The sequence below is a fragment of the Leptinotarsa decemlineata genome, unplaced genomic scaffold (genome assembly GCF_025532065.1).
Source record: "Leptinotarsa decemlineata unplaced genomic scaffold, Ldec_3_MD MMD2_tig00026328_RagTag_RagTag, whole genome shotgun sequence".
In the NCBI taxonomy this organism is placed as follows: domain Eukaryota; kingdom Metazoa; phylum Arthropoda; class Insecta; order Coleoptera; family Chrysomelidae; genus Leptinotarsa; species Leptinotarsa decemlineata.
Window position 1 is genome coordinate 27,930,402 of NW_027412688.1, and position 22,247 is coordinate 27,952,648.

General features: G+C 32.3%; 1 protein-coding gene across 1 annotated transcript; it reads right to left on the minus strand.

Annotated features, from left to right (window-relative positions):
* Positions 1-851: 851 nt before the first annotated feature.
* LOC111518231 (kinesin-like protein Klp68D) lies at positions 852-21,420 on the minus strand. The gene is made up of 10 exons (XM_074181983.1): positions 21,192-21,420; positions 20,944-21,137; positions 20,155-20,406; positions 14,789-15,147; positions 10,083-10,248; positions 9,660-10,023; positions 5,728-5,951; positions 5,450-5,669; positions 1,654-1,898; positions 852-1,358 (listed from the first exon to the last, which is right to left on the minus strand). Exons 1-10 carry the CDS (start codon positions 21,222-21,224, stop codon positions 1,349-1,351), a joined length of 2,067 nt encoding a protein of 688 aa, XP_074038084.1. The 5' UTR covers positions 21,225-21,420; the 3' UTR covers positions 852-1,348.
* Positions 21,421-22,247: the final 827 nt, after the last annotated feature.

Here is a 22,247-nt window from a genome sequence, read left to right on the forward strand (position 1 = left end):
CCTTTGACTTGTCCATAGAGGCATTCTGGCTTTGTGTAAAATCTTTTCAAAGTGAGCCTTCCAAGGGAGTTTTTTATCAAGGATGACACTTAGATATTTCACCTCCCCTGAAAATGGAATAACCTCATCACCAAAGGAAAGTTTAGTGAATCATCTAGATACCTTTTCCTGGTAAAGGGTATCATTACATTTTTGCTGAGGTTTACAAATTTCTGCAATTCAGATACTTGAATCTTAATTTATTCAAGTAAATGGCATTGAAAATTATTTTGAAAAACATGGTAGATATGTATTTTTTTCAATCGAGACATTATCAAATCTGTAATAAAAAACATTACTTGCGATTGTCATGAAATTGCCGAAACTCTTCTGGAATATCAGAAAAATCGAATTCTTTAATATATTATGAAAATGTTGCTACAATAAAAAAATACTATAGTTGAGGGTGTATGAAAGTTTTATGAACATTGGGAAAGAAAGTTTTTGGCTTTCTACTACTCCATCTTGATACAAAAAAATGTTGGAATCTTCCAAAGAAAGGAAGGAAGTAATCAATTTGAAAATAAGTAACTCTATACATGGATGTGTAGATCATGCTAAGAAGCAACTTTCAGACACAAACTGGAAGAAAAAATTGAACATATTCAGATAGCCATTGAAAGTTTCTATGGCAAAGTTTAATCATCTTTCCAATGTCTTTGTTATATTCTCGGAACTAAAAGAAGTATCATTCAATAATACTCTGAAATAGAAAAAATTATTGCAACTCACCCAACTCTTTATCTCCTACCATTTTTATGATTTTCTTTTGAGTCGCCCTGTATAATAACCAAATAAGTTAAAAAGCAAAAAACGATTTTCCTCCCTGTTCTCTTTATTTTTTGTTCACATTCTGTTAAAAAATGTAAAATTTTCTAGCATGACACAAAATTCACATTACTTATCCTTAATAATACAAAGTGGACTAGCTTCAAGGACTCAATAATCACAGTGAATATTATCTACTCATATTTAATTTTAATTTGTGAATATTAAAACAATAATATTATTTTGCTCCAAAATAATGACATTTGATACACAAAATGCTGATCAACAAACATTTCATATCTACAGTGCTTGAAACCAACATTACTGAAATCATATATTTTTGTAAACAATATATAATTATATAAAAATAAATAAATTTCAACATATTCAACAAATATAATATAAAAAATAAAATTTGCTAAAAGAGCCGCATTTAAACGTAATATGTATATCACAAAAAAAGGTAAAAAGGCTTGGCAAATATTCCTTTGTCTAAGTTTTCATAATTTCCTTGTTCCATTCAAAAGCGCTTTCAGCATGCCTATCGTTTCCTGTAATAAAACATGACATCATTCAATAGTCAGTACACTAGATAGGAGACTTGCAAAAATCAACCCTCTCTTTCTTTTTTTTTAGTAAACTCGATGCCGAAAGATACCCAAATTTTAATAAAACAATTCGTTTTGATTCGACCAATGATCCAAAGTAAAATTTTCACTATACTGAAAATTTTTAAATGAAATGAAATGTTCTGCCTGAAAAGAACGCTTGTTATAAATGTTTCATTTGTGTCCTTGAGAAATCTCTATAACTTCAAGTAAAAGTATTTTTCATAAACAATGTTACCTATAACTATTCATATCCACCATCATCCGAGTAGCTTGTTTGTATTTTCCTTCTTGTTCTATTTTAGATGAAGAACTTCTTCCTACAGCATGTGTTGGCATTTTTATTACAATACGGTTGTTATCGATTTCTTTTTGAATGACACCTCCCACAATGGATTTGATTTGTGGGCAAATTGAAGGTGGGGTGTAATCTTGCGTGGTACGTAAAGGCATATCTAGTTTGAGATCAAGTACATTTTCACCCTACAAAAAATGAGGTCCATCAAAATTAGTTTTTTCTCGCCATTTGCCCTTGAACTATTATTTTGTTCATTGAAGCATAGTGAGTGATAGTGGCCAGGTTATAGGCGTGTGATTTGATTTGAATCACGCTTTTTTACGTCATCATGTTACAAAAAAAGACAAGTGTTTATTATTGAAGAAAAATCACACATCATACAGCGATTCAATTAAACAGAAACAGACCAAAATTACCCATAATTTCAAAAACTAATGACAATGAAAATATATTAAAATATATATATATATATATATAAAATCTAGAAAGGTTAATGCAGTCAAGCTGCTGGAAAATAATTCCATGAAAATCAAAAAATAAATAGATAAGTACTCTTTGATCATTCCCATATTGATTTCAATTTAAGAGCCACCGGTATACAGCTGTTTCAGCCTATTGGGCATCGTCAGTACCGGGCAGGCGGTCCTCGATTGAAGACAAAATGAGAAAAAACCAAGAAAGTACTTGATAAAAATAGCTGCGTAAACGCAAGCGAAACATAAGTGGAACCACCTATTGGTGTGACACCCAAGTCAACTTGCCAAGTTTTTATGTCAGTGTTGGTGGTTTGACCAATCAACCAAATTTCTGCTACCGCAGTTGTCGGTTGATTGGTCAAACCACCAACACTGACATAAAAACTTGGCAAGTTGACTTGGGTGTCACACCAATAGGTGGTTCCACTTATGTTTCGCTTGCGTTTACGCAGCTATTTTTATCAAGTACTTTCTTGGTTTTTTCTCATTTTGTCTTCAATCGAGGACCGCCTACCCGGTACTGACGATGCCCAATAGGCTGAAACAGCTGTATACCGGTGGCTCTTAAATTGAAATCAATATGGGAATGATCAAAGAGTACTTATCTATTTATTTTTTATATATATATATATATATATATATATATATATATATATATATATATATATATATATATATATTGCTTATAACGACTATTGGATATAGCTTCCTCTGTTATACGGCCCCTCCAATGTTGTTACATATGAATTCGACTCTATATTGATACTCTCCAAATGAAACGACCACCACAAAATCTTTTTTTGAACCCCTTCAAAGTGCTTTAATTTAATGGATATACAGGGTGTAACTAAATAAGTGTGAAACATTTAAGGAGGTGATTCCTCATCAAAAAATCGAGAAACAAAAAGGATCTTTCATCCCTTGTTAAGATACAGCCCCTTAATGGGGGTACATAAAATTTGTATAACAATTTTTTTCACAAGCACTAAAAAAGTTACAATATTGAAATTAACCTCACGTTTTGTACTACCAAAAAGACACTCAGCCAGAAATTTATTTGGTTTACCCCATGGTTGTAAGGGGTGGAAAACGCAACCCCTAAAATTTATTTCCAATGTAACTTTTTGTCTTATTATTTGTTTACCATTTAAAAACGTATTTCCGATAGCCTGTTTCATTCTAAACAAAAAATATCTTTTGAGTTTTTTGCCCAAATTAAACCAGTTCGCAGCAAAACATTATTTTAGGAACAACTACAGAGATACATCGTCATAAATGCGAAAATACGAAACTAATCTATCTAGTAGGTCGCTATTAGCGATAGTGACAATTAAATTGGTATGACACTGTCAGTTTGTGAATTTTCGAAATTGAATTAATACTAATTGTGTGTTGTTGTTCTGTTCTTGATTTGTTACTTTAATAATTCACTTGTTATTAAAATGATATACACAAATGAGGAAATGGCTGATATGCATTACGTTTACGGTCTGTCGCAGGGGAATGGGTTAGAAGCTTCTAGAAGATATGCTAAAATGTATCCTCAACGGCAGCATCCTTCACATAGAATATTTGCTCGACTTCATCAACGATTACGAGAGTATGGTTCGTTCGACAAAAGAACGCAGGATTGTGGTCGCCATCGAGAAGTACGAACACCGCTTGAGGAAGCAGTGCTCAATTTGATTGAAGAACAACCTACTACCAGTACTAGAAAGATTGCTTTCCAGCTAAATATTGATCATATTACGGTATTTCGAATTTTAAAGGAACAACTTGTGCAGGGTAATCAGAGAGACTCCAGGAATATTTGAGCGAATACGTGGCTCAATGCGCCGACGTCTAGACGCATGCGTAATGTCTGAAGGTAGACATTTTGAACATTTACTATGATTTCTACATGTTGTGTGTTTTGTTATTAATAAATTAGTTTTGTTTATCACCCTTTAATCGTTTAATGCAGGTACTAACTACAAAATAACAATAAATCCAGTTCGCATTCATGACGATGTATCTCTGTAGTTGCTCGTAAAATAAATTTTTTCTGCGAACTGGTTTATTTTGGGCAAAAAACCCAAGAGAAATTTTTTGTTTAGAATGAAACAGGCTATCGGAAATAAATTTTTAAATGGTAAACAAATAATAAGACAAAAAGTTACATTGGAAATAAATTTTAGGGGTTGCGTTTTCCACCCCCTACAACCATGGTGTGAACCAAATAAATTTCTGGCTAAGTGTCTTTTTGGAAGTACAAAACGTCAGGTTAATTTCAATATTGTAACTTTTTCAGTGCTTGTGAAAAAAATTGTTATACAAGTTTTATGTACCCCCTTTAAGGGGCTGTATCTTAACAAGGGATGCTCCAATGAAGTTTCTTTATATGAAAGATCCTTTCTTTTTTTCGATGAGGAATCACCTCCTTGAATGTTTTACACTTATTCAGTTACACCCTGTATAGAGGAGACCACACTTTAGTCTCATATTCAAGTAATGATCTAATCCTAACCAAAGCACAGTAAAGTACTTTTGTTATTTGATTATAAAATTCTTCAGATAAGCAAATGAAGAGCCACAAAATATTGAAAGGCTAAGAATTTGGAACTCTTATATCTTTTTAGACTTGTGGGATTTTATTTTTAGAAATAAAATAGAAAAAAACGTAGATATAGGATGTGGGCACATACAATTTTATAGCAAAAGATACCAATTTTATAATTTTTTTAAAGGGGTTCAATTTTTTTCAGTTTTGCCTTTCTATTCTGTCAATAAGATTCCATTATAAATTTACTATGACGAGAATATTAAATTCAATACAGAAATATAACCTTTTGCTGTTTGGTTTAAGTATTACCTGGTTTTATGAATTCATTTATTGCAACGAATATTTTTATATTTCTTACTGTTTTTTGGGTTTATAACCTTCCACAAAATAAACAAATCTAAATCAATGGAGAATCTGCTGAAGAGCAGAACTGAGTAATGAAGGGCAAACTGAAAAATTCACCCGAAAAGTCCAATTAGTCAATAACTTGTTTTATTCATAATTAAAAATTCTATACTTAAGCTTTCTTTAGTGGTCGACATTTCAATGTCCAGCGTGGTATTAGCCGGGAAAGTATTTGTTTTCCGGCAGGCATTTACCAGAATCTACTGTGTAGGTAAGTGGGGAGAGATGAATATTTAAAAATTTTATTTCAAAATATTAATTTTCTCATAAATAAGATTCCTACTTTATTTCAATTCTTTACAGGTTAACTCACCCTATACTTGGGCATAGTTTGGCTCATCTGTATAGCTGCATCTGAAATGGGTCTTCTATAATTATGAGCAAAAGGTCTATCAGCAGGGTTTATCCTAATTTTTTCTTTCCTCAGAACCCAATTATCAATGTTGTCATCATACTGAGCCAAATTTATCAATCTTGTTCTTTCTTCCGAAGGAAGGAAGTTATCGATAATCAAAAACCATTTTCTCAAGTGCCTAGAATTTATTACAGTTGAATTTTAATAAGCATGTCTACAGTGATTTTAATACTTACATAGCAGCTTCGTCGTTGGCTTCCTCAATTTCTTGCCTATCTTTGACATAAACTTCATGGTTATCCCTGATTTCTTGTCTGATAGATTGCAACTTGCTATTTAGCCTTTTTAATTTATCTCTCTTGAAATCTACCTGCTGCTGCAAACTTGCAAAAACTTGTTTCAACTCGATGCATGTTTCTTCCTCCAATTCAAGTTTTTGTTGCATTTCTACTTCAAGTTTCTGAAAGATCAAAATAAAAAATCATTAGATCAATTTGAAGAATTTCCAGAATTTTTTGATGACATTCCAGAACTTGCATTTACAATAGACCATATTTCGACAATCAATGATTTTTTTTTTAATTTGTATGTATGACAATTGGATTCAAATATGTGAAGTCATTCATGAAAAGAGGGGCAAATCCTATTGGAATGAAATACAGAAATTATCCAAATACAAAAAGGATGGAATAAATACTAAAAATATTATAGATAACAATATTGAATATAAGTTACCTTCCGAAAAAGCTTACATATTTGCTAAAAACTTCAACTTGAACTTCGACCGCAATTATTATTAAAATGTGAGCGATTGGCACAAAAACTTCTTTTCGCAGATACCCGCACAAGAAGATCTACACAAAATTCTATTATTTTCAATAGCAAGAAGTTATTTAACCACCTTCCCATTAATTTAAGGCGAATATATAATGGAAAGAAATTCAGAAAGAAAGTGAAAGAATACCTTGTTGGGAGGCCCTATTATAGTGTGGACGAATTCTACCAAGGCTCTATCGAATAATTGACATGTAGCTTTGTGTAAACAAGTTATAGAAACCAACACAAAATGGCTATCAATGTTCATTATGTAGAATTATATATTTACGTTTACTTAATATTCATAAATTCATGTACTTATATGGACTTAATATTGTTCTGTCCATATACTCTGCTCCGGTGTTTAAGCATTATTTTATAGTTTATATTTGTTAATTGTCCCTTATACATGTTTTACTTTACTAGACTTTGCCAATAATATGTTTATATCTTGGGTAATAAAGCATATTTTGATTTGATTTGATATACATCCTCTCACGATTCTCACGAACAACATTGAAACAACCAAGCTGAACAACAACAAAAGCAGCGATCTTTTTGGATATGAACAAAGCATTTGATGGAATCTGGCCCAAGAGTATTTTATTCATACAATTAAGAATCTGCTAATTGACAGGAAACTGAGAGTTAAAATACTGAGTAGTTTTTCAGACGAATTTATCCCAGAGCAGGGAGTTCCACAGGGTTCACCGCTCTCACCATAGTTATATAACTTATACAGTTCTGATATTTATCATCACCAACAAAAGAATATCAACCACTTCAGGCATGAAGCATATATTCTCCAGTAAGCGGATGACACCGCCCTAATTGCGCACGATCAAATGCTAGACAAAGTTATTAAAAATTTGAAACGTCTTGTAACAATAACAAATAACTGGTTCAATAAATGGAGGTTCCAGCCAAACCCATCTAAGTCTAATTCATCATATTTAATTATCAGAATTCCGCAACTTCTCCAAAAATCAACGTTTTCCAACATATATTACATGCAAAATTGACAGTTAATTACCTAGCTGATACACTTGATTCCAGACTAAATTTCAACAGCCACATCAATAATAAAAAAAGAAAGTTATTGCAAGAGCCGCACATTTCACTAGTTTGATAAACCCGGGAGCAGGTGCAAACATATCAACAGCAAGCCGAATATATAAACTAATCTGTTGTCCACTTATTGAATACTCGCACCCACTGTTTCTTAATATCAAACAAAGGGCCTTGACAACAATTAAAGTATCTGAAACAACGGCTACAAGGAAAATAACAAGATTCAGGCATCCCAATAACTCCAAATACAACCCTCCAAACCCTCTGCTGTACCAACTCACTGGTATTATCCCTATTAAGGAAAGACTCCCGTCACTAACTCAGAAGTTTGCTGGGAAAGACGACAATGTAGAAATCATCAGAAAGTATGCTATGATAAGAAACGCCCATGCAAGAGTCAACATTGACACCCAACAGAAACACTGTTACAAAGAATCCTGTGCTAACACCTGTCGGATATTATCCAACGCCCTTCGTGGTATCAGCCAGGGGAGTAGTTGTTTTCTGATAGGTGTCAGTCCATTAACCTACAATGTAGGTAAGTTAAGACTGGCCTGAATGAATTGTTTTAGATAATTTTATTTAGAGCCAGTCTCCAAGTATGCCCACTAACTTAATGTATACCCAAGTAAGTATTGCAACATTAATAGTATTGAGATATATTTTTGATATCATAACTGTAATATTTGTCAGTATTAACTAGCCACTTCCATTTTGGTGCCCCTTAAAGATAACAATTTTATAATTATAGCAAGTTGAATTGTATTACTTTTACTTTTATGTAATGCTGTGATAATTTTTTGGTTGCAGTGAGAATACTATTTTTGTGGTAACAATTACTGTAATGGGGTTTATTGAGTAAATAAATAAAAACAAAACTATTTGGTCAATTATAGAAAACAACTCTCTATGTTCTAAATAAAACTTAAAGAAGTTTCAAAAATCCAATAGATTATTAAACTGGTGGTAATAGTAGTAGGGGTAGGACCAAGGTGAGTGGGTTTATTCGATCCTCCACTACAACCTTCGAGGATTTATTGTGGCTCACACCTATACAAACTCGAGCAAATGAATCCAGCTTTTTAACAAAGCCGACTACTGCATTTGGCGAGTAATTTTTCAGGTTAGCAGCAGAGCCTGAACTTACTAACAATCAAATACGTCGATTTTTCTACGTCAGATAAAAAGAATATGCGTTTTGTAGGTAATTAAATTTTCTATAAATTTCATTCTAATACTTGTTTCCTCAAAATAGTTTAATCGAAGTAAAACGTTCTAAAGTTAGTAGTTTGACAAATTTCTGAAGAGTGCTATTTTTCAATTTTTCAAACTACATATTTTCGAAACTATCAGGCTGGAAAAAAGTTTAAAGACATGATGGTTGGACGGTAACCGATCAGGTAGAGGTGGGTGTTTTACTCCACTCACTCAATCGACCGCTGTGTGAACCAATGGTTCCAGCCGCGAGGCCGGACGATCGATTTTCATTTGCTATTGTTCAACCCTTTGTTAGGAATCACACGTTAAAAAGTAAGACCTCGTTAGTCCTTAGCTCGCACAAGTTTCAACTTTTGAGAGTTGTCGTTCATAGGGGGCGACAATGGGTTAACGGAAAAACAGATTTAACAAACAGAAGAAAATTTTGTTCCCACAACATCAAGCAGAACTTTTTCGTAGTTGAAAGCACCAAAAAAAAGATGTAAACAAAAGTCAGAAAAATGGACCAAGTTATTTTTAGATGATAGTTTCTATGGAAGGGCGGAATTGTGCTTTTTACATTTACATTTATTTATTGGACCATTCTGAAGTTTTGCTATATAGCCTTCAGTTATGGGTCAAATTTGTTATCAATTCTCAAATAAAATCATTCGTAAGAAAATAAGATCTACTTATATTATTATATTGTTGAAACCTGCATTCTACATCAGTTGATGAGCAGCATATTCATTCAATTACTGGGTCAATAGGGAAGAATTTCTACCAATGATGGCGCTTCTCAAATAGTTGAAAGCTGATCGGAATAACTGAATGTTAAACATAGGTCATATTTATTGTTTAAGGTTTTTTCTGTTTTGATTTATTCAGGTTTGAATTTGTGAGAGAAAGCACAAGAAGCCACAACAATGCAGCTAACAGCTAACAGGACCATCTGGCTTAGTTTCAATATATCCATTAGATGTGGTATCTGGGCAATGAACCTCACAATTGAGGAAAGTTCATGTTTGTATGCATATAAGATATTTTTTTTTAATATTATTATTATTGTTGCAATACTGTCTACCTTTCTTGCTGCTATCTGTGCTCTCTGTTGTTCAAGTCTCAACTCGTTCTCGTTCACACTATCGACAATATTTTTTCCTCCATGGACCATCTGCTTCTCCAACATCTTCAGCTTCTTCGCTAATTCATCTACTTCCATCTTACCCATTTCCAGCTTCTTCTCTTTCTCTTCTTTATCAATTTCCTCTTCCCCATCACAAATTTCCTCATCTTCACCCAGACTGGCGCTAAAATCTCCATTACTTTTTTCCATAATGAGCTGCTTAAGTCGTTCAATTTCCTGTTGGAGACCCAAGAGTTTTCCTTCTTTGACATCCTCGTTTTTAACTGGATTGTTCTTAATTGATTTTGCTCGATAGGCGTATCTGGAAAAAAACAGCGTGGAATTAGGCAAAAATCATCTCATACTGAGTTCCTGACACACCTTAAAGTGATGATTGTTTCTTCATAATTCATACTTGCAGGCCCCACATTGGCAATCATAATAGTTTTGCTGTTTCCTCCAAGAGAATCCTGTAGTAGTCGTGTGAGTTTGGAATCACGGTATGGAATGTGAGGTGAATTTTCAGCTAAGGCATAGATGACGTTTCCTGCAAAATCATTCCATAGAAAATGAAAATTATTCAAAAAAATTTAAGATGTTGTTATTTCTGAGTTTTCCTATACCAAGAATAATGAAATGTTTAAGGTATCTTTTGAAAATCGATGGACTAATTGGTAAAGTGGTCAAAGAATAAATCCAGCTGACAGAAATCTGTATTGATAGATAGATAGGTATCCTATATTAGTTCTTTGTAATAAAAAACCTTTTCAGGTGTAGAACATGTCAATTACAGTAAACATTATAGAAGTAGAGGAAAATCATGAGGCAGTATCATTAATATTGGTTAAGAATATAAGATGTATAAATAACAAGGTTATCGCAGTCAATATACTTAATATAATCTGAGGATACACTACAAAAACACCATTTTCAAAACTAACTGATGGTGTAATAGCCGAAACTAGTCAAAAATAAAGAAATATCGTGGAAAATAGACAAAAGTGTGTTTTTGTAGTGTATCCTCAGTGAACATGAATTTCCACAAAATAAACAAGTCGTCAATCAAAGAAACTCAATGTAATATTATATTAGATACAGAACACGAACATATACATCTATATGTAGGGTTCAAAAGACACTAAACTACATCACAATGCAGAATGATACGACATGAAATATTCAACACGAACAACATCACTTTAAATTATCATTGAAGAATTCTTTCAACAAATAATAAGCTTTGGAGAGACGCAAAGTTTACAATTTATTCTGAGAGATTCAGGTATCTTGTTATAAATAATAATGATTGTAAGTCCAGCAGCTTCAGGGTATACTTACATACATGAGAACAATACTCCAAAAGAGGTCTGATGTAATCTTTATAAAGCATCAAAATTTGCTGAGGTGTGTACAGTTTTCTGGTTCGGAACAGTGTTCCAAGCTTTTGAGAGGCAGCCTTTCAAATTTCAGAAACATGATTGTGCCAAGACATATTTCCATTTTAACCATCAACAAACTTATTGAAGCAGAAAGCGGAATTGTATTCAGACTGTCCCATGTAACATCTGGACATTTCATTCTTTTGATTTGTGTCAAAAAAAATTAGAGCTATCATAGTTTGGGGCGAAATTTTTAAAGTGAATTTCAGGTTTTGAAAACGGAATAGGATTGTTTTCTGAAATTTCATCCACTTAAGAAAGCTAAGTATCAATATTTAATTTTTTAAATTTTTGGGCAGTTACTGACTAATTTGATTTAGCTTTAATTTTTTCAGATTGTGGAAGGGTATAAAATATTGGGTTATTATCTTCTAGTTTAATCAACAAGTTCAAAAATATGAAAAATAGAGATAAAGGTCCTAAAAATATGAGCAATAGCTCATTCGATTCGGAATCACCTTTAGAAAAATGTTTTTGAAGGATTTTGGTGCAGATAAAAAATTGCAATTGTTATTAACAAAATAGAATTTAAAAAAATGGTATTTACTTTTTCGTTAATAACTCAAAAAATATTAATACTTGAGCAATTTTGAAACAAGCTCGTTAAAGAGGAGGAAATTTCCGTTAAAAAAGTCCCGACCCCCGAAACTCTATCGCCATTATTTATAATTTTAATTTGACTTTGAAAATAGGGTTCCGCGCGGCTGTTACGGCATGCGCGCGCTGCCGCTAAAGAGAGTTTATCAAAAGAAATAATTTTTTTATAACATAAAATGTCATTTTAAAAGTTTGAATAAAATCTAGTATCTTCTCAACACTTGAACGAATCGAGTCCCATAGAAAAATAAGTTTTATTACCATTTTTCAAAAAGTTATTCAATTGTTAACTATCAAATTTTTTTCCCAATCTCCGTTGGCATAAATAATGGGATAAAAGGTATAAATAATTGGACTATAAATTTTAAACTTCGTGGAGCCCTTTTGATATATATACTTCATACGATCCTGCGATAAAAGTTCATAAAAATGTATCAATTTGTTAATTATGATTTTCAATAACTATTGCAAAATGAAATATCTAAAAATTGTTGATAAAAATTTTGTTTTCAATTGATATTTACCTATGTTTGTTTTCACATTAAACAATGGCAGTTATTAACATAGGATATGAATTTTTTACGTAATTTGTTTATTGAATTGTTTTAAACAAATAGAGAAATTCAATATTTTTGAAAAAAATGTTTTTGCTATTTTGTTGTGTAGAGATAATTATGATTTAAAAAAAATTGTTTTTCTTGATTTTAATTTTTAATTGTTTAAAATCGATTTTTTTATATTTTGATTGTTTAAATAATTAGTTAAGAAATAATTTTGCTTTAAAAAATCATAATTTACACTTTTAAATAGTTTGGCAAAAAAATATTTATTATTTAATTGTTTATTAGTTTAACAATTTGTTATAAACAAATATTGACCAATGTTATATTTTTTTCTGAAGCAGAAGACAAGTCAAGTGGGCGCTACAATTACCGAATCTATAATATTAAAAAAAAAAATTGGCACTTTTTAAAAGTGTAAAATTATGATTTTTAAAAGCAAAATTATTTCTCAACTAATTATTTAAAAAATCGAAATATAAAAAAATCGATTTTAAACAATTAAAAATTAAAATTAAGAAAACATTTTTTTTAAATCATAATTAGGCATCTAGACAACAAAATAGCAAAAAAAAAATTTTCAAAAATATTGAATTTCTGTATTTGAAATAGTTACTAATTTTTTTTCATTACATCAGTGCCTACCTTTTCTATTTCCGATGTTGTAGGAGCTGATATTGTCAGTGAAAAATCATCTGCATATGCAGTGTACTTGCCTGAGTTGATATTCTGATCTATATCTGTCACATACAATATAAATAGCACAGGCCCTAATATTGACCCCTGAGGAACACCTCTCTCAATAGTTCTGTTGTGAGTTGACCTTCTGAGTCTTGTTGCCATTGTTTTGGGCTATACTAACATACTGCGTACAATTTTTTATGAATGTTAATATCCAAGTATTCGCTACCCCTCTAATACCAAATCTTTCCAGTTTTGCTAGTAACTCAGCGTGGTTCACACAATCGAAACGCCCTGCTCAAGTCACAAAATACTGTAGCTGGACTTTCACCTCCTTCAATATGTTCTACCACTGTGCTATAAAAGGAAACTAAGGCCGTTATCGTCGACCTTGCTTCTCGGAAACCATGTTGGTTTTCGGTTATAATTTCAAATTTTTCAATAAATGTTATAAGACGGTCCACAAAAGAGTATTCGAATACTTTTTGAAAACCGAAAGGTATCATTACTGGTCTGTAATTTTCCAAATTATTTCGATTATTTTTTTTGTGAACTGAAATCACTTTCCCACATTTTAGTCCTTTTGGATAAGCGCCATTAAAGAAAGACAAATTCACCATGGAAGTGAGAGGTGTTATTATCGATTTGATAACTTTTTTTAATAATAATAAATAAACAAATTACGTAGAAAATTCATATCCTATGTTAATATGTAACTGCCATTATTTAATGTGAAAACAGACATAGCTAAATATCGATTGAAAAAATAAATATCATCAATTTTTAGATATTTCATTTTGCAATAGTTATAAAAAATCATAATTAACAAATTAATAAATTTTTATGAACTTTTATCGCAGGATCGTATGAAGTATATATATCAAAAGGGCTCCACGAAGTTTAAAATTTATAGTCCAATTATTTATACCTTTTATACCATTATTTATGTCAACAGAGATTGGGAAAAAATTTGTTAGTTAACAATTGAATAACTTTTTGAAAAATGGTGATAAAACTTTTTTTTCTACGGGACTCGATTCATTCAAGTGTTAAGAAAATACTAGATTTTATTCAAATTTTTAAAATGACATTTTATGTTATAAAAAAATTATTTCTTTTGATAAACTCTCTTTAGCGGCAGCGCTTGCATGTCGTAACAGCCGCGCGGAACCCTATTTTCAACGTCAAATTAAAATTATAAATAATGGAGATAGAGTTTCGTGAGTCGGGCCTTTTTTATCAAAAATGTCCTTCTCTTTAACTAGCTTTTTTCAAAATTGCTCAAGTATTAATATTTTTTGAGTTATTATCGAAAAACGAAATACCATTTTTTTTTGTTAATAACAATTGCAATTTTTTACCTGCACCAAAATCCTTCAAAAACATTTTCCTAGAGGTGTTTCCGAATCGAATGAGCTATCGCTCATATTTTTAGGACCTTTATCTCTATTTTTTATGTTTTTGAAATTGTTGATTAGACTATTCCTTCTTTTTCTACTTTTCCCAATCACAACCCAAGTAAAAAACTGATTTAGTTGAAGTGAATGATGACGCTGGCACATGACGTAACATTTAAGGGGATCAAACTGAAATTTAAGTAAGAATTATCAAGTATATGAATGTTCATTTGAAAAAAAACAAGTGAACATGTTATTATGATAAATAGAAGTTATAATTTTTGCTATTTCAACAATTGGAAAGGTAGAACATTGGATCAGGGACCATTCTTTAATAGTTTTAGTATCAACTCTCAAGTTGTGCAAATAAAAAAGTGATAATTTGAAGCAAAAGCATTATATCGATCCATTACCTAATGAAGAAAGTGCTTTGTTGATTTTAGTGGCCTCTTTCAATCTATCCCCTGTAGCTCCTGTCTTGGACTGTCTTTCGCTACCAGCCAGATCTACCAGATTCAATTTGCCTATTTTTATTGACTTTGAGTGTTCCTCTGCCATTTCAATGACGATTTGGAAAATGGCATGAGACCGAGAGCTGTGCTCGTTCATGTTGGTCATGCCAGTTGTGCGATTAGCGTTGCCAACTTTCATAGCTCTCACCATGTCTTTTGCACTTTGACAAGTTTGTGAATGAAGGTTGGTTACAATGACGCCCTCTCCAGTCATTTCCCTCAGTTCATGCGGTTTGGAGTTTTTCAGCCTGAGAAGATCTCTAAAAATCAAAAGATTTATTTTAAATGAAAAATGAAGAATATGATATGAAAACGGAACTTTTTCAAAAAACTGTATATCTTCACATCTCAGATTTAAAATAAGGTGAAAAAAAAAACATAAAAATTGAACAGTCAAAAATTCTTCATTTATTTTAGTTTCTTCTCCAATGCAACTAAATAAAAATTCAGTTCTTATTTTCAAAGGAATCGTTGTCGAGGGATTGAAGTTAATTTAATTTATAAGACTCATGTATATTCTCCAGAAGCGGATAAACAACATGAACATTCTATTTTATACTTTTCAGAATATCAAACTTTAAATTAATTGATAAACCATTTTTACTGTTTTTTGTGTTTCTCAAGTTCTTCTACATAAACATTTTCAGAAAATATTTTTTTTGTGTTCAACTCCTCATCAGCATTAGTAGTTTGAACAGCTTGAAGACCATTCTCCCAAATTCTCAGATGCATTTCAAATATCTTATACTGTTGGAAACACATCTGTTCCTTTACAATGATACAAATATGTCATTATGAATCATCAGTGGTGTATGCATAGACTGCGAGGACGAAAGTTGTCTCTCGAAGTCCCAGCAAGCCATAACTTTCGTCCTCGCAGTCAACGTATGTACTAGTGTTGATGTCTGCCAGATGAAGTGTTTAATACTATAAGTTCCATTGTACCAGTCCAGATTTTGTTATCATCAATCGTGACTACGGTCATGAAAGCCTTTGTTCTTATATGTCATTAGAGTTGCATTAATAAACTTACTTATCAAAACTGGTATGGTTATCACCAGTCACAAAGTACACTGAGAGAAAAATATTTGATTTTTTTGATATTACTCCTCGTAACAACTGCTGATCTAATTCCTAGCCACATACGAGGTCTGTTAAAAAAATAAGGTGAATTTTCATTTTTCTCAAAAAATATTCATTTATTCATCAATTTCCATTTTGTCCCTTTCAAAGTAGTCTACCTTAGATATAAAATAGACTTGTGCCAGAGTTTTTTCCAATCCTCAAAGCAGTTCTGATATACACTTCTTTTCATATGTCTATTTAATCTTGGAAACAACAAACACCTCAACTAAAGCTTCAACTGTTATTCGAATGTCTATTGCCTTACTAGATCGCTTCGCGTACCGCACTGTAACGTCAACTTGACTGTGTCGATATGCTCGTGGTTAGCGTTTATATATCGTAATCGAATGCGGTAGAAAATTAACCGGAATTCCATTGAAGTCGGTAGCATTATTCTCGCTACATCTAGAACGGCAGCGAACATCGTACATTCGCGCGCTCTTAGCTACCTCACAATTGGTTTATGGCTTCCAATGGCGGCCGGCGTTATTTTCTTTAGGGTATGATTTACAACAGTATTGCTTCTCGCTATTGGCTTATTACTTCAAGATAATACTCCTTATAGACTGAGTGACCCTGACATTTGATGGAACTTGAAAGCCTTTTTTTGTGTTTTGAATCTCTTGGGCTCTTTCATTGGGACGATTGGATTTTGGTTTCGATGTCATAACATATACCCATTATTCGTATATGTTACCCAGTTATCACCTTTTCGGGCAAGTCTGGATCGCTCTTGAAGTTATTGTAGAAAAAATAATGGCAATAAGAATGATAAATTATTTAGAGTACACAAATATCTTGACAGATAGACAGTTTGGATTCACGAAAGGAAGAAGCACGTAGAAAGCAGTGCTCGAATTAGTCAACTTCATAACTGAAGGTTTCGAAAACAAAGAATCGACACTTGGCATATTCCTCGATATGAGCAAGGTGTTCGACTGCGTCTCTACTGACATTTTATTAGAAAAACTGAGATACTATGGATTTGTAGGCATAGCACACAATCTGCTAGCATCATATCTAAATGAGAGAAAGCAATGTGTATCATATAATGAAGAACTCAGTAGCTTACAAACGATATTGAATGGTGTTCCACAAGGTAGTGTGCTTGGGCCACTACTTTTCTTGATTTATATTAATGACCTGCCAAATTCAATGACAATGTTAACAATGCTATTCGCCGATGACACTTCCTTCGCCATTCAGAAAAAAAATATTGAAGAGTCATCAGAATTGAATTAGAAAAGCGAGTTATTCAAGAAGCTACGGACTGGTTTAATGCAAATAGCCTATGTGTGAATAAAAGCAAGACACAAACAGTTATGTTCTCGCTGTCCCATATCCTCTCAAATAATGTGAAATGTCTTGGTATAACCATTGATTCAAAGTTAACTTGGAAACCCCATATTGACAAACTACCAAAAAATCTATCATGCAAGGTCTATGCAATCAGGCAGATAAAAAATAAAGTCGGTAATGAAGCTGCCCATACCGCTTATCATGCAATGTTTCTTAGTACCTTAATTTATGGATTGATAAACTGGGGCACATCTGTTCATATCTCGAATTACTTCATTGAGTTTAATATATTAACTCTGCCATCATGTGTAATATACTGCAATTTGATACACATTCAAGAAAATTTACAAAAGTTTACTACAAACGGTAACAACCATTCTTATAATACTAGGAACAAGGATAATATCAGAGTACCAAACCAAAGACTAGAAATAACACGGAGATGTAACTCATACATTTCATTGTACAACTCACTGCCCCAATCAATGAAAAATGCAACCCTCGCTAATTTCAAACGGAAACTGAAAAACATCTCTCACAGAATGCTTACTATGATGCGTCTGACTTTATCTTTACATGTTTACATCTTTACATTGACTATCATCAATGTAGGTACTGTCTCTATGTATCTTTATTTTTACATTTTTATTTTTACATTTATATATTTATTTACTTTATTTTGTGCTTGTATCATATACAATTTTTATGTACTACCTACTCCTTTTCAGTAATTTTAATTGTAATTTACATTTATTTTATACATTATTGACTTGTCATAGCACTAAGGTGTAATAACTTGACCAATAAAAAATCTAATCTAATCTATTCAATAATTCTTGAGGGATGTTCATGCGTCGGTGTTTTTTTGTCAAAGTTCGGCAACGTTGAAACGAACTTCGCTGACCCACACTTCGTGCCCAAAATATACATGCATGGCATGAGCCAACCGATATGCCGATATCCTCAGTAACTCCTCTAATAGTGATTCGACGATTCTCCATAACAATCACATTATGCCACTGTCAACATTTCAAGTAGTTTTGAACCTCGATTCCATTTGTTACCCAAAATTTGATGTAAATTTTTTTATCCATTTTTTTTCGATAGCAGATAATTGCCGAACACGCCATCAACTTTAATGCCTCTCACCAACAAACTAAATATGCTAAACAGCTGAAACTGTGTAACAACATAAAAAAATCGCTAATCAAATAAGTACCTAGCACGATCTTTCAATAAAATATGCCTATTGATTGGCTTAGAGAAATAAAAGAAATGTACTAGCTTTCCAGGTCGCCTAAACGGGTGAAAATGTGATGGAAATAATTTGAGAATTCATATCTAGAAAAAATAATTCACAAAAGGTAGATCCAAAACAAGCACTTTTCCCAATCACCAGAAATGAAATACTCTTCTCTCTTGAAGAAAACTTTGTTGGTGAAACACACATCGAGAGGAGTGTTGCATTTCTGGTGATTGAGAAAAGTGTTTGTTTTGGATTTATTCTACGCGGGACGTTCCAGTTTTACCTTTAATTACAAAGGAAAGCTCTCCGAAACTTTTAGAGCATAAGTTGTCCTACAAAGAGTTGTCCAAATGTTTAAAATTTCAGCTGTTCCATTTGTATATACCTAAGTGAGGATCTTTAGAAATCATTTATCCTCCTCAACAAAAATAATTATCGACCTAGAAATCTAAAATAACAAACCATAAACTGGCCTTATCCACAAAAAAATCAAATGTTCAAGAATACCTAATTATATTCAACCGTTTGATGCATATTCATGTTAGACAAATGTAGCTGAAAAAAAAATATGTGCTCTATGTATTCGTGGTTATCTGGATGATTCATATTATAACTGCTGGGATTTTAATATGTCATTTTAGTGTGGAAATTAGCTTCTGGGTACAAATTTAGCTTGAAATTTTCATTGATAATGATTATGCTCATGTCGACAGTTTGGACTTCCTTAAAGTGTCGATCCAAAGTGTTTATGTCATCATTCATTTAGAACACTTCAAAAAACCCTAAAAAAATTCCAATACTTCTTCTAAGATGAATAACGTAGTATGTGAAAGTGAACATTTGTATAATTCTAGTTTTCTTGATTCAATTTAATGACTTGAAGAATGAAAATTTACACAAAATAAAAACACATTTAGGGCATGTATATATAGAATTTGATAAAAAGTTCAAATTTATTTTGAATATTTTGATAAACATAAGGTTTTCTTCATTACCTACATACGTTCTGGAAAGGTCTAGACTAATAATAATAATTGTTCTTCATTTCCAGTCAGACAATAAAATTGTGTAGGAAATGTCAATACAAAATACAATTTAAAAGAGAAAAGAAAGGAGGAAGACAGGCTCATACTCTAAAACTAATATGAATATGAGTTATTCAAAGAATTCCTGTAAAGTATTTTTGTAATAAATATTTATTCAATGATTTTTTGAAACTATTCAACGCCTTTAAATGATCTGGAAGGTGGTTATACATCTTTGGACCAATGTAGGTATTCCGGTCCATATGACTTTACTTTGAATCTACCTAAGGGCAAATGAAAATGGTTCTTGGTTCTAGTATCCTGTTGATGGAGTTTTAAATTTGTTGTAAAAGTTGATTTATTTTTGAACACATACATACACAGTTCAAGAATATAAACTGATGTTAAAATTAGGATACTGTACTCTTTAAAAAGTGCCTTGCATGATTCTCTGTTTGAACAATTTGCTATGCACCTCAGAATTCCTTTTTGTGTTATGAAAACATTTCCTACCGTGGAAGATCCATACCAGAAACAAACACCACCTCTCACCTTTTAAATCATATTCTTACCTTATTTCTTCCATGTAAATCTCCAAATATCTAACACTGACTAAAAATTCCACACCAGTTGTTCTGTCAATATGGGCCCAAATTTGTGAAAAAGCCCTAGGTATGATACCTGGATCTTCTTCCAGTCCTTCCATCGTGTGAGTTTTCCCTGTTCCTGTCTGTCCATAAGCAAATACACAACCGTTGTAACCGTCAAGTACAGATGCTACCAAAGGCCTGACAGTTTCATCATATAAGTTTTGTTGAGTTGAGCTAAAGAAAATAATTGAAAAAATCAAAAACTCGCAGAATTATACCAACTACAGGGTAAAAACTAAAGAGTAAGGGTATTGTTGCTAGACGGGTTTTTTTTCAATATACTCAAAAATGGTTAAACACATGATAAATTAGCTTCATTAGTTTTGTGGCCAAAGATAGAACAAGCTACTGCTATTGAAAAACCAGATCATATGGTGGTGTTATAAAATACGAGGGGTGTTGGGATACCCCTCTCAGGTGACATGTCACAGAAGGCAAGCAAGTCATGGTCAGCCCAAATTATGTCCAGTAGAATATAATGAAAATCCAACGGAGTACCTCCACAACTTAGTGCACAGAACAAGATTGTTGAAATGGGAGGATACACACAGTAAATCCAGTGTTTCCTGGAGACTTGAAAGAAATGGACGAGTCAGACAACTCCTGAGTAGCAAAAGGAGGTGTTGACGAATAGTATATATTCATCTCTCGTGGTTACAACAGGAAAGTTAGCATGAGAAGAATCTAATCAAATTGATTTTAGAAAGTTACCTTTCATCATAAACTGAGTCATAAGTAAATATTTTTTTCTTTTCATTTTCGCTGCGTGCTTTTGGATTTTCCACCTCAATTACTCCCCTGCTGGAATACATTTTCACTACACTGGTACATTTTGCTTCGATTTCCTTTTCGCTGAGTGGTCTACAGCGTACCACAACTTGAACCGATTCATTGTTGATATTTTTCTGTAAAATATTAATACTGCAGGTACTTTCCACTTTCATTTATATAATTCTTACCTCCATAGAGTATTTATCATTCTCTGAAGTCATCTTTATTTGAAGAACTCAAGGTTAAATGCTTTTTTTTATATGATATGATTCTATATCAATACAAACTACATCGGGAGTTTCTTTATGGTTTTATTGATTATCTTGGGGATTTGTTATTTAAATTGTAGTGCCATTCAAGTTATTTTTTATCTTTTCTCTTGGAAAGTTCAACATCTATCGGAGAAACTTGAAATGTCAAACCGAACCTTGTAGATTTCTGTAATATGTCAGTATTAAAGCTGCGTTCACCAACCTCAGCGGTTTTTATTTAAACCAAGTTGATTACTTGATTAGGCCACAAACTACTTACTTACTACTTAGTAGGTGGTTTGTGGATTAGGCTGGTGGAACGCGTGTTTATTTTTTCACCGGATTTTATTCGATGGATTTCATTTCATCAGACTACTGTTCCTCATGTTAACGATTACATCGAAGGGCAAAATTTCAAAATCAACTTTTGGTACATCCTTCCGTTCGTTAAATTCATCGGTTACTAAATCGTGTTACTAATAATGCGTTTGCAAGTATTTTTGAACTGTCCGAAAATGTGTGAATTATGAGTTTATAAATAGACATTTATAAAATTTTGTTTAATGTTGCATGAACTTAGATAATACAGATCGTTTGTTTCCGTTACATCTACTTTGTATTAGGTTTATATGAGAGCGACGAAAACATGTGATCGGTATATCCAAGATCAACGATATTATCAGAGAGTTTTTTAGTTGTCGCTTGTTATGTTTAAGAAAATCAGTTGACTTTCAAATATTTTTACAAACTTATTAACCTTTTGAAATCTTTGGCTGTTGTTCGTCATCATAATATACTTCAAAGAAAAGTTCAAGACACTTTCTTACTGACATACTAATGCCTTCTTGAACATCAGTCATTCTTAATTAGTTGTAAACAAATGTAAAAACAGTTCTATTGAAGAAAAACACCTCTTCGATCATAAATAAAAACTAAGGTTGGACCAGAGATTTAAAACTGAACACACCTTATGATAAATCATAGGAAATTTTG